A 19,064-nucleotide genomic window follows, 5' to 3' on the forward strand; every position below is an offset into this window, starting at 1 on the left:
CGACAAGTGGATAATACACGTCCTAATATTTCAATTGCATCACTACTCCAGATCTAGTCAGTTCCAGACCACCGCCAGACTGTTGGTGCCTGCGATTATAAACTTCAATACTGAACAAATGCGAGTAGTATGATGGTTACTTCGAGCTATGGTTGGTTAGAATATTAGTCTTCTTATTACCGAAAATTGTCCGGACATTAGACAAAATGGAAGTTACCATCGTCTTGGAACAGGTTTTTCCTGTAGAAACTCTTTGTTTTCATCATTTAAAGAAGCAGCCCGTGTGTCATATACATCATTCGGGTTGTGCTATGATGTTTTCCTCATAACTATAAATTTGATTAATTTTCAAACCTGTGGTACAATATGTAATCTAAGAGGCAACAATAGGTCCGGAGGGCTTGTATCGCTCACGTGGATATGGCAGTAAACACTTCAAAAGACGCAGGTTTTTTTCCAAAGATTTGCTATATTTTCCCTAATTGGGCCCATGGGGGCCAGATATATCGTTTATACAAAATACATGCGTCAAACCAAATCGTTTTATAGACTTTTGTTGAATTCTGCTAAGTGATTCATGACAAATAGTTGACAGAAGACGGCCGCTACGCCATTGCATAAGCTAATAAGGGAAGACTGCATGAAAACAATAAATCCATCAGTCATGATATTTTATTCTGCTATTGCTACTATAAACACACTATATGAAATATTCATGGATAATTTCTATAGTGATTGCAAGTCACTACGACTATCTACTCGATCACCTTCCTGTTTATACCACCACACATACCCGGAGTACGTTTGAAGAACATCTAGATTTACGAAAACAAATCCAAAACATTATGGCATATCAACCAGTCAAGTGCAAAATTTTCCAGAATTCTTAAAAAACAAATCTCGATCTTCTCACATTTAAGCAACATTCCAAATCACTCAATAATGCACTGGTTTGCATACACAATTTATTTTCTATCAAAATATAATACTAAGTATAACGGACTATATGAACTCACTTTTAACATATATTGCATACCACCACAAATATCATCTCTTACATTCAACATTCGATAAACAGTTCAAATCAGCACCATTAGAAATAAATTGTGACATAACACATTTGTCATTGAGGTAGTTGATGGCCTGAAATATGTATATATATATCCATCTCATAAAGTTTGTAAATGCACATTACTTGAGATTCAAATTTCCAATATAGTTCAATAGTTAAACGGAAGAATGTATTACTAAGTACTATGAATGAACATTCACTGTAGAGCTGGAGGAAACTGTAAAATGTCTTTGAAACCTTCTCCTTGACGTCCATTGTAGAGCTGGAGGAAACTGTAAAATGTCTTTGAAACCTTCTCCTTGACGTCCATTGTAAAGCTGGAGGAGACTGTAAAATGTCTTTGAAACCTTCTCCTTGACGTCCATTGTAGAGCTGGAAAAGACTGTAAAATGTCTTTGAAACCTTCTCGTTGACGTCCATTGTAGAGCTGGAGGAAACTGTAAAATGCCTTTGAAACTTTCTCCTTGACGTCCATTGTAGAGCTGGAGGAAACTATAAAATGTCTTTGAAACCTTCTCCTTGACGTCCTTTGTAGAGCTGGAAGACTGTAAAATGTCTTCGAAACCTTCTCCTTGACGTCCATTGTAGAGCTGGAGGAAACAGTAAAATGTCTTTGAAACCTTCTCCTTGACGTCCATTGTAGAGCTGGAGAAGACTGTAACATGTCTTTGAAACCTTCTCCTTGACGTCCATTGTAGAGCTGGAGAAGACTGTAAAATGTCTTTGATACCTTCTCCTTGACGTCCTTTGTAGAGCTGGAAGACTGTAAAATGTCTTTGAAACCTTCTCCTTGACGTCCATTGTAGAGCTGGAAGACTGTAAAATGTCTTTGAAACCGTCTCCTTGACGTCCATTGTAGAGCTGAAGGAAACTGTAAAATGTCTTTGAAACCTTCTCCTTGACGTCCATTGTAGAGCTGGAGGAAACTGTAAAATGTCTTTGAAACCTTCTCCTTGACGTCCTTTGTAGAGCTGGAGAAGACTGTAACATGTCTTTGAAACCTTCTCCTTGACGTCCTTTGTAGAGCTGGAGTAAACTGTAAAATGTCTTTGAAACCTCGTTGACGTCCATTGTAGAGCTGGAAGAGACAAATGTCTTTGGAATGTTTACCAGGACGTTCATTGTAGAGCAGGTGGAGTCTATAAAACATTTTAGAAATGTTCTCAAAAAAGTCCATTGTACAGCTGAATGAGACTGTAAAATGTCTTTGAACTTTTCTCCTGGGCGTCCATTGTAGAGCCGGAGGAGACTGAAAAGTCTTCAAAATGTTCCCGTATTCAGACAAATTGCCAATAAAGCATACAAAATTAGCGAAATATGTTAAGCTACCTGGTCACAGATGTGCAAAAATGTTTTGACCACACACCATTTCCATTCAGATCTGACCAGTTGAATTATATACCGCCTTATCTACACTAGATACATTTGAAGGATATTGGTGACAAGATAAGGCACCATTCAAAGTCCATTTTAGTCCAGGTGAATTAGGAGTCATACTTAAGTGCTACCATACCTAGTCCTCTAATTATTGCATGCATATCATTATATGGTGACGGATTTGGGGATGGCAGAGGTACAATGATGAGAGACAATTTACAAAGCTGGGAAGAGGAACATGGTCAAAGGTGACATTAGAAAATTGAGGAAAAATCAGGAAACAAAAATGGTGGAAATAGCAGGTATACCACGATAGACGACAAACGTGGTTTGACATCTGGTAACAAGGACCTTTTGAATACAGTTCCTTTTGAGTTCATGGTATGGCCTGTTGCCATCACCAACAAACCTCATCAGATGGCTATTGACAGAAGTGGTAATATCACTCTCACTCAGGGATGATACAGATGGAGATATGACAAAGGCATGAGGGAGTCTGCTGACACATTGCTAAAGGAAGAATGAAGAAAAGAAATCACCTATGTGACAACATTGTACATCCAGAGAGGGGGCTACATCTTACCAGATTGAAATCCCTGATGGAGCACAGGACTGGGAAATCAGGTCAGAGTTGGACAGATAACTGGGTTTTCAATACATCATCAAAATCTACACCCCCGATATTCTCATCTGGTCACAGCAGGGAAAGAAAATGGTCATGGTGACCGTGCCCACGGAGGAGGATCACAGGAAGATTTCAAAGTATGAGAGACTGACAGAGGAATGCAGGATTGGGCCTTCCTTGTGGAGATAGGGTGCTGGTATATTCTCCTCAGAAGGGATCAAGGCTAGAGATAGGAAAGCAGCTGTTGACCGACTCTCAAAGACGGCAGAGAAATCATACAGCTGGCCATGCTGAAGCCATCCAAAGACGGGCAGTGATTTGGCAAATCTCTTCTGACTCGCCACCTTTAAGCATTCCAGGATAGGAGTCAAAAAGCCCTGTTAGAGGTGAGTCTGGATGATAACTTTGTGGAGCACCAATTCAGTGATTGAATGTAGGTAATGTAACAAATTTTTTGGCCATGGCCCATGGCATCATTTATGTCCTTGATAATTCAGTGATTGTATTTCGGCATTGGCATTGTAATAAATGTATACATATTGACATCCATTCTAAGCAGAATGTTGTAATGCTTCATGTTGGAACAAATGACGCTACTTTTTCTTGGCCATGTTTTTGATGACAAATGCTGGTACGTCAAACTTTCTCTTGCACCCGGCATAATTCATGTAACGTATTTTGCCAAATATCTCCCTCTCTTTCCATCCCTGGTCGTGAATGCCGCAGATTGACCACATACAACCTACAAGAAAAGCAAACATTATTTAATTTCGGATAAGGATCATTTCGTATGAAAAACTGATTGAGAGATAATCTTATTGATAAAATGTGTGATCACATTAAAAACTCGTAATTACCACCAGAATATGATGTACAGCATAACAATGATGTACACATCTTCAAATGTTATGATCCTGTTATTAACACGGCAAGTAAATCAACTTATTGGTTAAGCGGAGTGTACACTTTTACTTCTTCTTTGAATATGTTATATGGAACCCTTGACATTTTATCTTTTCAAATTTTTTTAAAAACTTTACTACATTTAATCCCATATGATCAGAAATGTGAGTCAAGGTCATTCAATAAACAAACATCATAGCCTTTCCTCCTTGAGTGCTATTAGCCATCTTTATAACCTACCAACATAGCCATTTGGATCCCGGCCATCCAATGAGAATCTATCGTTAAGATAGATGGCGGTTTCCAAGGCAACCTCTGGACTTTCTGTCCATTCCAATATTTTCTTGGCCCAGTACATCCTCAGGAAGCCATGCATTTTTCCCTCTTTCACCATCTGTATCTGTTAATGGGGAACAAGTAATGTAATTGATACAGGGGCAAATTTCCCCATATCCTTATCTAAATTACAGAGCAGTAACCAGCTGGCACTGTAAATTGTACCAGTTTGTTTGTACGAATTTACATAATTTGTATACATGTATTAGTCTTTAGTTTCCAGGAATTATTAGTCTTTATTTTCAAGGAATTAGGTTACTTAACCTAATAAGCGACAACTTCATCATAATTGAATCTAGGGCATATATAATAAGTATGTGTTAGTAGCAGAACAAATACAAAATCACCTGGAAGTCGGACCTAAAGTTCGACTACAATATAAAACATAACTATTTTTCCAGGTAAAAGGGGACATAATCTACCAGCATTCTTCATTTAACACCGGAGACAGACATTTGTAAAGTCATAAATACTTCAATTTTTGATCATCAAATAGCAAAATTCATTGTCAACAGCCGTATACCTGTATAATTATAACCTTATATAAACCCAGGCATCCATCACATGAACTTTGACCCAAAGAAAGAGACAGGCTTATTGAAGAACCTTTGTTAGCAGTTTTCTGGACTACAATGGCAGACATTGGCTTGTTGTCAGACAAATACAGTGATGAATTTTACCTGAGCTGCATTCCACAGATCATCGTGTGTTTTGCCCGCAGCCAGTTGATCCCTGGTATAGAGAAATTCTCTTTTGTCTGAGGCATGGATCTTCAATGTCTGCTTTGCCCAGTCATAGGCACCTACAGCAAAAATAGCCAGTATATTAAAGAGAGGAGTTGGAATTTTAAAATTTTACTGTGAAATCCTATAATAACTGCATAAATCAGTCTCTACAACACATATTGCTATTTTTATCATATACACAACTTCGCTAGCCAAGGGTGTTTGATACAATACTGTCCTTTTCATCTGAAAAGAAGATTATTATATTGAAAACCCTTGGATAGCGAAGTTGCCCTTTATAACGGTGTAGGCAGCAGTACATAACATGTTAAACTTCTCTATGATTTGGATTTAGAATGGGTCAGATGGTTTAAAGTTTGAAACCAGGATTGTAATAGAACTATTACTTAATCACTCAAGAGATTTACATGAAACATTATTACACATAGAGGTATCAAAATTGTTGGCCAAAATTAAATACCACATTACTTGCAAACATTACAAATAAGAAATACATACCTTCAACAGAATCATAGTTTTTATTGTAATAGCAGAAATTATCAGATAACTCCCGTCTGATGACAGCTTCCTCAATGAAGGCATTGACTCCTTCACTCGACTTACTGCGATATTTGCGTACTGTCAGAATACATCGCTGAACAGAGATTTGTCCTGTAACAAACAGTGGAACAGATACCTGAAATCTCAGAAACTTAACAAAATAGATATGAATGCACATCATCAAAACAAATAAATGTATCATCAAGGGAAGTAATTTGAAGCCAGAAAAACTTTCCTAGTTGCTTCATCAGATATAAAACATACTCTTTCTTTACAGCATTTACACTAATCATATGGTATTCAATAGTAACTAGCAGGGGAGAGAAAAAAACAGGATTTTGATCTATTTCAAGCTTAAGATGAAAACATACAGATACTCATGCAAGTGCGTTGAATGACCTACCAAAGTGTATCCATGGTGACAGATTGCTGAGAGCATTTTTATTTGGGTTGTTCCTGTCAGAGGAGAAATAGCGGAGACGGTCATTGCAGAAAGACTCGAGCATGGCTAAGCCTCCATTGGCTCCTGGTGTGGCCCAGGAGACCTCTGGTACTGATTGGTCTACCTCCAGGGAACCCCGCACACTCTCCCAGTCAACACTCTGTTATATCAGATGGTATCCAGTATTAATACATCTTAGATATTAAAATATCATGGATAAATCTGAAGGTTTCTGATATTTTATCATCATCGAACAGTTGATTGCACAGTGATATTTTATAAGCCTTTTAAATATCTGATATGGGCTGACTAACTTGTTGGCCCATATCAGATTTTTCAGGGGCTAACACATGGCTTATTCTGGGGACTTTTTGGGGCCGTTAATGGGCCCCATTCCCAATTGAAATTATTTCATATTTAAGCAAAATTCCTAAAAATTGCAGTTTACTCCTGAAAAAATCTTTTACAATTAACCAATTTCCTTCCCAAAATTGGACAAAAAAGCCCTTTCCAAAACCAGTGATAAAAAGCCCTGTAACAAGAATGATTACATGAACCTATATATAGCAGTCCAACATCATCATACTTTCATTGTTTGATTCTTAAGGGACATAGCTAGATGGAGATCAACTCGGACTTAAAAACCTGAAATAACACTTTTAGATTGTTTGCAATACAAAATTTAAAGGTAAACAATACAACAGACAAACAAGGGAAGTCTGAAATCATACTTTTTAGCTGAAAATGATAACATCTGTATGCTATGGTGTTCTGTTAGGGCTAAATTTCCGATATTGTTCCTTCGCTCTAAACGCGAAGGAGCAAAAACATGATGGTGAAGGAGCGAAAACAGGTTGGCGAAGGAGTGAAGGAGCCATCGTGTTTTCGCTCCTTCGCCATCATATTTTCACTCCTTCTTCATTGTGTTTTCACTCCTTAGCTCCTTCGAAACACCATAGTATGCTTCATGTACTTTGTCAATGGCCCTTTGTATGACAGATCACATATATCATGTTTCCAAAAAGTTGTTGAGCGAGTAGCATCATGACTCTGGACAAACTGTTTAGTATGTACCTGAGGACTAATCTTTGATTTGTGTGGGTGTTCACACACAGGTGGGAATTCTGTGAGGAACCCAGACAGTTGGTTGTGGATCTTGTTTCTAATGGTTCTGGCACCATATTCCAGCTTAGGTGAAGCTTCCCAGCAAGGAACTATGTTGTGAGCATCTACCTGTTAAATAACACTAACTGTATATAAACTCTCTCATAATGATACTACCAGTCAAATTCTGATCAGCGGTTATGAAGAAGGCAATTGTTGAGTGACCCCGGACGCCACGGTATAGCATATGCTCACCTTGGTCCTTTGGAAATTCTTTGAACCAGGTGAGCTAATGAGAACCATGGTGGGGACAACAGAACCATACTTTATATGTCTGATTTGAAACGGCAGAAGGAAATAGGATGTTTCCATATGAGATCTTGATGTCAGCTTGAAAACTTTCCCATGGTCATTGCACAGTGAGATAATATGTCTGATCTAGCCACTATGCATGCATGATATGACCAAAGTTTGACTTCTGCAAGACTGACAATTAGACTATTTCAGTTTTGAAATAAACATCTAACACATTAAATCACTTTATAAACAAGGTTTTGTGTTATTCAGAAACTCCTTTTTCAAATTTGTATCCTAATTTGTGTAAGCCATGACTGACAGAGTAGAGTCTTTATAATTCTTATAGAAGTTTATGTAACAATTTTGGACTTTATTCTTACCTGGCAAAACGGCACCTTCTTAGGAAGTCTTTCTTTGACATCATTGACCCACCCTACAGGCACCCTTAAGGGAGAGAAGTCAGTCACCACACCTCCAAAGTCATTGTCTTCCACAAATCCGGGTAAAACATCCTTTGCATAACCCTGCAGTAAGTGAAAGTTGATGTTCAAGGAACGACATTCCTACAAAAGGAAAAACAGGTACATGCATAAATATTTTGTAAATCATAATAAGTATTGAAATCGAACAATTAAATAAGATGATTGGTATACATTTGCAAGCACTAAGTTTACAAACTTATTAGATATCAAAGAGAGAAAAATAACACATTTTAGGTACCTTTCCGACATAAAATATAAACACCATCAAACTAAATATATAATAGAAACACCATCAAACCAAATATATAATAGACACACCATCAAACCAAATATATAATAGAAACACCATCAAACCAAATATATAATAGAAACACCATCAAACCAAATATATAATAGACACACCATCAAACCAAAGAAATTCAAAGCAATTTACTGAAATATTGACGCACATTAGTATCTTTATATAACAAAAGTATAAACAATTCCTGGTTTAAATACCTCTCCAAAACCTACCCTGCACCCACACAGCAATGTGAGTGGTTCTGTAGCACAGTTGTAAAGCACCAAGGTGTCTTGGGTCATTATCTAGAAATCTAATTTTATTTTCTTGCACAGGGTATAATTTTCTTCTAATTCATTACATATGAAATCAATTTAATTCCCATATTTAATAAAGTCATTTCCTGTGAAAATGTTTAAAACACACCTGTTCCACTTCCTGAAGTCCTTTCAACATGAAGCCGTAATGACGGATGGTGGCCTCGAGAAACTTCGGTACCAGACAGAAACACACAACCAGGGGAACTTTCAGTTTTAGAGCCAAACGTTGAGCATACAACATGGCCCAGTTATCTGAAATCAGAAATAATGTTTTAAGTCATATTGTTGTTTAAAATATGAACATGGAAAGAGGATAAAAACACTTTATTTTCTATTATTGTGATATATCCAGATAGAACTACTTAAAAAATGAATGCTCCTTATGACTTCCCACAAATAGTGTATAGTACAAAATTTAATTGACTATTGTACTTGCCTTATTTTGTCGATTAAAATTAAATCTTAACATGACATGGGTCATTGAATTTAAAAAATCGTATTTTGGTGCAATAGTAAGCCAACATTTTATCTGAGAGCCTGATGATGATTTAATTATAAGTACATGTAATCAGAATTTTTACCATTTTTCACCAATTTCATGTTACCAAGGTTATCGTGTTCTGAATGCCTTTAAAAGGGAGGGATGGTATGCTAGCATAACGCCCTGCATTTTTTATACAGAAAACAGTTTCTTCGTTCTGTTGTTAGAACAAATATTTTGCTGGAGTGTACACCCCCCCCCCCCCCCCCCCCCTTTCCAGGAAAGAGTTCCCCCCCCCCCCCCCCCCTCCCCCTTTCCAGGAAAGAGTTTTCCAAAGTTTCCCATTAGCAAAAGTAATTATTATAAGATGCTTATGAAAGAAAGGTGGCATATTTGTAAACTTTCAACTATCTTGCTACGACAAATATAGATGATATAAATGACACAGCCTTGCAGCTAGAGGCAAACAAATAAAGTGCTAGCATTCAATGAATACCAACATGCATTCAAATTAAAGTGTATCTTGAATTATTGATCAGGCTACGGGATCATGAAACAATTTTAGACTTAATTACATGCTTGACCAATCAGATATGATGTTACTTTTCCTGATGTTATCTGTGATTGGATAAATCAGAACTTCAGACAATTTCAGACTTATTTTTGTTTCATGATATCCTGGGTACTGGACCCGAATGGTTCATGTTGGTTAGGATTTTACTTTGTAGACAACATCTATTTTCTCACCTTGTACCCGCTGGTCCCTGGACATCCAGTACAAAACACCATTACAGGAATCTGGGAAGTCTTGGGCCACAGATAGTACACGCACTCTCTTCTTGTGGAACTTGAAGTCAGCCACAGAGCTGCATAATGCATTTCGGAGACCTGTTATCTGCTCTTTAAAATCCCTGCCAGTTTGTTTTGTTGGGCTTGTCTTTGTTAATTTAGATGATGCTCTCCCAGTGTCAGCTGGTTCATTCCCTGAGTCAATCTTCGTTTCAGTGATTTACGGTCTTTACTTTCAGCCATTGCTTCACTGGAAATTGAAATAATTATTTATTAATTTTACTATTATACTATTGGCTGCTGAGTCTTATGCAGTGTGGTTTACACTTGTATTACTTGAGGACATATAACCAAGGTTCTACAATATACATAGACATCCACTAGATCGGGACAACAACACTTTGGACTTCATCAGGAAACTATCTTTGTATATTGTTTTAAATGCAATTAATTTATTTAAACCAGGTTTGGATAACTATCATTCTATTGTATAATGATCACTTATACTGCTATATTAAATGTAATAATACATAAATTGTTTGCATTCGGAAAACTATTTGGTAGGTTAATAAAGTTATCCTCTTCATGATGTACAATGACAGTGTAATGATTGCCTGTCAATTTCAGGGGCACAGAAGTTTAAATTTTAATCAGTTACATTGTAGTTAAAACGGTCATCGACTATTGCTATAGGTTTCGTCTCACCATGCCCCTGTGGTATGAGTTCGAGTTATAACCTAACTCAGTTACCTCGGGAGGCATCGAGAACTCCTCGGGGAATATACTATTAAATATTTCAGGACATTACCCGATGAGTTGACCAGTTTCTTGTCAAAATTGCTCAACTAAATTCTAATACTAGATTATCTCCCCTATTTTGAAACTTGGGCTAGAATCAGACATATCCTCAAGACCAAAATCATAGGCCTCAATTTGATTTATAATTTCAATATTCTAGAGATAGGTGTGTAGTCTACCAGATGAGTAATGGATATATATTAAATACATAGTTTGTTTCAAAAATAGACAAACAGGCCCATTGGGCCTCTTTTTATACACAATGGGCTATTGTTTTATCCTAGGGGTTACTAGCCTATATATCATACCAACATCATATAAGATTCCCATGGTAGTTTTTTATATGGTGGTGTCATATGATATACGAGAATTGAAGAATTTAGAAATTTTTGGTTCGCCTTTTTTTTTATAAAAATAATTCCCATTTAACGTTAATGTTTAACAGTGCATGCAAATAAGTTATGAAACAATGATGAAGTTGAAAGAATTTGGACTCACAAACTTCAACTTCAATACCGTAAAAGGATGTCAAGCAGCATGCAAGAAATGCCGTTGATGTGTTTCGTGTGTGTTTTCCCACCAAACTGCACGTGGAGTTTCATAACATCAACATGGTAAAGTTAACTACAGCCCGGGACAGCCGGACTAATATGTACTGCCCGGTCAAACAAACACTAGCCAGACAGAGTTGTCGTTCCTTACCAAATCTGGACAGTCTCCAAAAAACAAAAACCCATTTCACATCCGCCCAAATTAAGTCATTTTCGCCAACAATTACAAAACAATACCACTGACAATCTTTATTTTTCCGTCGAACAATTTTTCATCCACTGGCGTCCAGGCGCCTGCTTACGGATATCACGGTGACAAAAAGTAGGAGAGAGTTATATGACTACATGTCCCCGCGGATTGTTTTTACAATAAAAACTACTCCTACTATAAGCAGACGCATGTTATTCAATTAATACAGATAACTATTTTGAAAACAGATATCGCTATTTCATAAATACAATTATTCAGATATATATATTCTAAAACAGAAAACGCTATATCTTTTGACATACATATAGATATCTATATTTTAATCAAAAGATATCTCCATCTGAATTAAAGATATATATGCATACCATTTATACCAGAAATAGAGATATCTGTATCTAATAAAATTAGCATATCTTAATAAAACGGATAAAACCTCAATCTGCTTGCAATAAACAAACCAGATATTTGACCCTTTGATCATTATTGGGTTAATTTTTTGTTTGTCATTTTTGTTTTTGTCGAAAGATTGCGTCAAGCCCCGGTGCTCATATCCTCACTTTCCCGTTTTCTAAGCATAGGCAAGACATGCAAATGAGATTTATTTTCTAATAGTATTCTATTATACTTTTGTAAGAGAGATACATGTATGACTATTCTGACGACCCGTGTAAACTTAGATAAAACGTTAGTAATGGTGCAGCTCCCTTAGATGTACGACTTTCTCTTTTAAATATAATATATACATGTACAGCGTATCAGTTAAGAGAACTCATCTCGATCGGATATTATCTGTGACCGTCTAGGTCTTTTTTCCCCGCCAGCAATGTGCAGTTTAAGATGCTACGTTGCCGACAGCATACAACACCGATTTTCTCCAAAAAATGCATAAAAATAGCACATGCGGTTTAGAAAACATTTTATTGCATTTTGCTAGTGAAATATAAAATTGTTATCAAACTGATAGATTTTGCAGTGAAAATATGTTCTTCGTTTTTTACCATTCAAAGCGCTTCATTGATTCCAATCGAAGCGAAGAGAGATAAATGGGTTGTTTTGCTGTATTTTTTAAATATTCAGACTAGCTCTTGACCACTGACTTGACATTAGCTTTTCATGCAGATTCTCCGATAACAGCAGAAAACGCTTAAATTGCGCTGATCAGTCATTTGAAAATGCACCATCAAATATGACGTCGACGTCATGTTTTTGCTTTTTTTTAGAACAAAAAATGAAATAAAAAGAAAAAAATTGAATGGTTTCCCGTTGAATGTAACATATCTTTCACTCGCATGACAGAATATTTCGATATTTTTCTCTCGTGAAAATATCGTTATTCTGTTGTACTCGTAAAACATATGTCATATTCAACGGGAAACCAAACGCCATTAAAACAAAAATAATGACGGTTTGGAAATCATCGCAATAAGAGGACTGAAAATGAACAATTTGTTCGTGATGCAATAAAATATATCTATCCACTTTAAATTCAAAAGATAAAATTAGAAACTAAAACGTTTAGAAGGCGGAATAATGTTTTACGTATGGTACCTGTAGTATTGTCTTTTTAGGAGATGCAGCATCTCTGAAGACAACATAACAATTGCCGACATTATAATGAGGGTCGTTTCGAGAATCACAGGACTAAAAAAAAAAAAAAAAAAAAGGGGGAGGGGGGATTCGAAGTTCTTTACAAACCTACTATTATTACTGACCGAACGTTCATCATCCTCTCGCAAACAGAGTTTGGCAGCCCTTACAGCATACTAAGAAACAATATTAGGTCTCTTGGTTATTAAGAAAACACCAATTTTGACTCGTTACATTGAAAGTCGGTAAAAGATCATTCATTTGAACGGAATTGATAACTCTTCATCCCAGCATGTTGCATGCACAGTAACAGTAGACATCGAGCCTTTTGGTTGTTGAGAAGAAGTGAAGGGAAAAGTTGACAACGTATGGCGGACACTGTGCCATGCCATAAGCTCAATCATTTGGCCTTTCTGGGGTTTTATTTTTTTGCTTAAGGCCCTTCTCATTTCAGTCCATTTTGATCTTTTTATCCAGCTTATTAAGACCCAAATAAGGAATATTTCCAAAAATTAATATAAATGTTCTACTTTTGATGAAAAGATTTTGTAAGGCCTGTTAAAATATCTAGATAGACGATACAAGCCCTTTGCCCATATTGTCAGTAACTTAACTAAATTAAATGAATTCCTTGTTAAATTACTATTAACAAATATATCAATCTTTATTTTATTAATAAATTTTCTAGATAGGCCATACATGCCCTTTGCCCATATTGTCACTTAACTAAATTAAATGAATTCCTAGTAAAATCACTATACGTGTTAGACTTAGATTAGAAACTACAGAAAGTAAAAGAAACAGAACAGAGGTAAGTTGACATTTTCTTTATTGCCTCTACTTTTGATTATAACAGTGATATAACATACTACATACATACACACAGGATAAGGCATGTGGTGGTGATGACAATGCTACACCCAACCCTGGGCACTTCACAGTGATTGGTCAGAAAAATCTGTGAATGTTGGTGATTGGTCAGAGCCTAGCAACATGGGCACTTAACAATGATTGGCCAATGTCTAGCAACCCTGGATAACTCACAACGATTGGTCAGTACTTTGCAATCATGGATACTTTGCAACAATTGGTCAGTGCCTTGCAAACTTGGGCACTTCATAATGATTGGTCAGTAACCTAGAAACCCTGGACACTTCACAACAGTTGGTCAGTACCTAGGAATCCTGGACACTTTACAACGATTGGTCAGTGCCTAGGAAACCCTGGACACTTCACAACAATTGGTCAGTACCTAGGAAACCCTGGACACTTCACAACGATTGGTCAAGTACCATTTAACATCTGGCCAGCATTGATTGGTTAATTAAAATCTTCAAAGTATAAACTTACAGTTTCCACATCATATGCTTTGTTTTGCCTTAAATGGTTCCAATGTACTACATGCGACATATAGATGTCATTTTTATTTTATCTGTATGTTGACAAAAAACCAAAAGTGCTGAATACATTTTCAAAATGACTTGATTGCAATGTGAGTGTATGACTGATAGACCAATCCCTGTGAGTGGCCTTCAGATGTACCTCCCGACTACACACTATCAGTGTATTTCTATACAGACAAGCCGATACATTATACTCCTACAAAGTCCAATAAAACACGACAACATGACTAGGTATGAAGGAGAGAAGGGAACACAGTTCTATTTCAATCAACAATCTAGGTCAGGGCTGTGCTTGATTTGTTGTATGCCGGTCTTTAATGGAATGTGCCAGTCACTTGATAGGGGCATGCCAGTCCTGTTGATTTTGCCAATGAGTGGCTGCCCAGTCAAGCCGGATTCTTTGCCACTGTACAAATCAAGCAGAGCCTATTGAGGAAGTGGTTGACATGAGACACCAGTATCATGGTAGATTGACAACAGTTTTGATAAAATTTGTTAAGTTAATTGTATTTCTATTTGATGGAATGTTCAAAGCTAAAATGTACGAACATTATTATAAAATGAATTCCCAATACATCTATTACCTGAAAAGGGGCAAGAACAAATTTTCTTCAAACATTGCAGTTGTAACTTGACTTGTCTCTTTGAGATCCAGCTCATTTTTTTTAAACAAATAATATTTTCGTATTAAGGTATTTAATCTTTATCTTAAAACAGTTCTAATTAAAATATTTCCATTTAATGCAGGTAAAGTTAAAGAAAGTCAGCCATGCCACAGAATAGCAAGTATCATATTAAAAGTAATTAAAGTTCAATGATGAAAAGTTCAAAAAGATTTAAAGTTCTATAAATGCAAATAGTATGATATCACCACAAAAATAGTATGTAGCAATCCAAACGTCTAACATATAATATTTATCATGCAATAAGCCCTTTTGTCAAACATTACATACCAATGAAACAGCGTTCATTCCCATTTCTATTTTAAAGTAAAATAGATATGGGTGGGCTTATCGCCAACCATGGGCTTATTGCAGAATATGATACATATATGAAATACTGATAATATATTTGACGTACAATTGTTGTTGTTTTTTTACATAAATTGTTAAAAAAAAACCAGATCATCTTTATTCAGAAACACATTTTTCTTTCTCAAATTTGTTAATCAACTTTATTATTTATATTTTTCATAGGACAAAACATTCACGTCAATATTCCTTATTTTCCAAATCTGGCCTAAATTCTGTTGTATCTTAAATATTGTCTGCATTCATTTTTTAGTTTACATCAGGTTTTGTGCTTTGTATACAGTAGATGAAACATTGGATATCATTGATCATTTTGATGCCATCATATACACAATATGTGATGAATCTCATATGTTTTCATCTAATAGCTAAAATTTGGTCTATAGTAGGAATGTTCTTTAATTTATGTTGATGAAAAGCATACTGATTCCCTTTTAATACTACCAGATGTAATGCTTTTTATACATTAATCATTTCAAATTTTAGGAAATTGATAAAAAAATTACAAAAAAAAATTACGAAAGACACTTAATATATAAAATCTACGAAAGCAGTTAATTTGAAATTTTTCTTTAAATAAAAAAAAATCATTAAAATCTGTTTTTAAAATCTAAAATATCTCACCACACTAGGTTTACTTCAGGTGTTAAACATGTATGCATTTGATGCATGGAATATATCAAACATACTTTTTAAATGTACAGTAACTTTCCTTTACGTAATGAATGCACATACTGCAGGTATATTTTTCTACAGGAAAAAAAAGTATAAACACTCTACTGTATTCTTTCAAGTGATACAACAAAATCAGTTTTCTTTCAAGTGATACAATAAAATCACAACATTTTTTTCACATTGCATACTGAGAAATGCACATTTGGATAGCAGCTTTGGCGCAAGAGCCATTTATTTTCTTTTTCAAAATTATAACTTTCTGTTTAATGCCCGAATTATGTACATGTATATCATTAGCAGTACACCTCCATATGATAAGAACAAATAGTATTCAATTTTTATGTGAAATGAATTTTACTTTTTAACAAAACAAGAGGCAGAACAGAAACAGCAATAGTGCATTCAAGATTGTGAATTCCAGGATTGAGTCAGTGTATTTTCTTTTCAAATCGATCAAATCATTGGTGATACAATAAGAATTTATTCATTTCAGAATTAAAATAGTTTTTGAATCTCCTTCCGACACAATTTTGATGGCAGAAAGTTTTACAAACCAGACAGAAAATATCCTGTACCATATCATACACTCTAGTTTGAGTTCTATAAAATGTAGCACAAGCTCAAATCCAATTTTTTTTTAAACTAGACAGCCGTACATGATTATCAACATCATTTTACACAGATTGTCAACTCAGAAATCACTTTAAAATGCATTCCTACAACACCTATCCAGCTTTTGCGTTTTCCCATACATTATTTTCTTTATCATTTTTCAGATTTCCTCTTGATTTTCATTTGTATTGCCAAATCCTTTTTTCAATGCCAAAAACTCCCCAGACCAAATAGTGGAGGTACAATGTATAATATGGTTTTACTGACAAATACTGGTAGTACAATCTGTATATAAATAATAAGGTTTTACTGAAAAAAGTGGCAGTATAACAAGGTTTTATGGAGAATAATATACTGATCTCTGTTTTAATACTTGAAATATATTGGCTAAGATTTAAATACAGGTAAATGAATATCTGAAAAATACAATAATGACAAAATTATTTCCTCTGAAGCAAACATATGATACAAACATAATCAGTTTAAAACACAATATCTTCCTCTACCTCAATGCTTAATACCACCGAGTTACAAAACAAATAAAACTTCATTAAAATCACTACAGTTATTACATTGTAGAATTGAAAACTGATGTTCCTAACTTTGCATGTACAGCAAATATTCTGGCAGCAATTCAACATGATGACACCTTGTATACAAACCAGACACACATCACAGACAGTTTTATATAATTTGTCTTTCAATCATGATATGCGAGGCGGAACATGTGTTGTATGTGTGTGTATATACCTGTCGATCATGTACATGAGCGATACTCTTCACATGTTAATAATACTATCAACATTCTGGCAAATATGTGGCAACATTTACACTGCTATGTTTATTAACTTCTCACATCTTTATCAAGAACACAAAAAAATATATATCAGCAAAAATGGGATGGAGTCTAACACACATAAAACCATGCATATATTTCATTTTTCAAATGTATCATAAAACAACAACAGATTAACACACAAGTAACATACTTAAATTATTTGTAGTAATGTATCAAAAAATAAACTTAAAACATGATTAATTATTATTAGTAAAAGAAATAAATGGTTCAAACCAGTAAATAAAAGGGTAATTCAGAATTATTACAGTCTATCTGCCTAGATGACCACTCAACAAAATAAAAACGTTTTGACCAATGGTATCATCTATTAAAATGTTTTGACCAATGGTATTACTAACCTAATGTATTAGATTTTAAATTTCCATGATTATTATAAGAAAAACCTATAGAACCCATAACATTGGAAGAACCAAAGGACCAATAAGAAACTTTATAACATATAATTAGATATTTCCTGGGAAAACAAAGAGCCAATAGGCACCTTTATAGCATCCTAGACACACCTAAGGGACCAATAGCAAGCTTTGTAACATCCAAGATCATTGGTAAATCCAGGAACCAATAGGCAGCTACAAAACATCCTAGACAGAACTAAGGAACCAAAAGAGAGTTTACCCCCAGAAATTATACTCTTGAGATAACTAAGGGACCAAGTTTAATTGTAAAATTTCATTTGTATAACCAAGGGACTAACAGAAGCTGTGATCATGTTATTGAATATTGGTCACCAAAGGACCAGTTAATTTTTTTCAACATTCTTATCTTCATTCTAATCAGAACAAATGTTTGAAATTCTTCCATGGAAAACAGAAAAAAAACTATGGTATCATGTTTGAAAAAGCTCTGGACAAATACTTAGAACTTTCATATTAATCAATGACTGAACATTATAGGGTTATTATCCTATAAATACATGCATGTGCTTTCATTTTAAAATGGTGCATAATGATTTCAAGAATGAAATTTCAAGAATGACATCAATCTAGTTATCTTATACCAAAGGATAGTTACATATTAAAAAGATAGATACAAAACCCTTTATACATATTCTTGAACAATACTTCTATTACTATATTCTATACCGATACAAAAGTGACTTACACACATGCGTACATACACAACAAGCCTGTTCTAAATAGATCAAGAGCAGCCAAATATAGTTTATGTTTCCCTGAGACCGTCTCCGATGTTGTATCAAATAGAAAAAGGCTGCAAATGGTTTAAAATGGAGGGTGGGGTAGGGGAGACCAATATGGAGGTGGGTCCTCAAGTGTTAAGCTTAATTATTCAGTCTCTACAACCATTCTTCTGGTGCACAGAATAAAAAAAATGGATACAAATTGAGCATATAATCCTCCTTTAAAACAAATGATGGTATGCATATGTTTTTTCTGACAATGTTGGGCTTACTCCTGATTTCAGATTTCTTAAAAAAGTATGGATATTTTTATAAAGAGCTCAATAAGTCATGAAAAGTTAAAATATTTCTAATTTTACTAATACACTAGACTATACTGCATGTCTACAATAGCAGTCAATTTAC

General features: G+C 35.1%; 1 protein-coding gene across 1 annotated transcript; it reads right to left on the reverse strand.

The window, feature by feature from the left end:
- Positions 1-654: 654 nt before the first annotated feature.
- On the reverse strand, positions 655-11,203 carry LOC117342771 (deoxyribodipyrimidine photo-lyase-like). Its single transcript, XM_033905013.1, has 10 exons — positions 11,091-11,203; positions 9,753-10,044; positions 8,631-8,776; positions 7,823-8,005; positions 7,116-7,274; positions 6,003-6,201; positions 5,558-5,710; positions 4,994-5,115; positions 4,218-4,377; positions 655-3,816 (listed from the first exon to the last, which is right to left on the reverse strand). Exons 2-10 carry the CDS (start codon positions 9,775-9,777, stop codon positions 3,668-3,670), a joined length of 1,296 nt encoding a protein of 431 aa, XP_033760904.1. The 5' UTR covers positions 9,778-10,044; positions 11,091-11,203; the 3' UTR covers positions 655-3,667.
- Between the last annotated feature and the right edge of the window lie 7,861 nt (positions 11,204-19,064).

Source organism: Pecten maximus, chromosome 14 (genome assembly GCF_902652985.1).
Source record: "Pecten maximus chromosome 14, xPecMax1.1, whole genome shotgun sequence".
Classification (NCBI taxonomy): domain Eukaryota; kingdom Metazoa; phylum Mollusca; class Bivalvia; order Pectinida; family Pectinidae; genus Pecten; species Pecten maximus.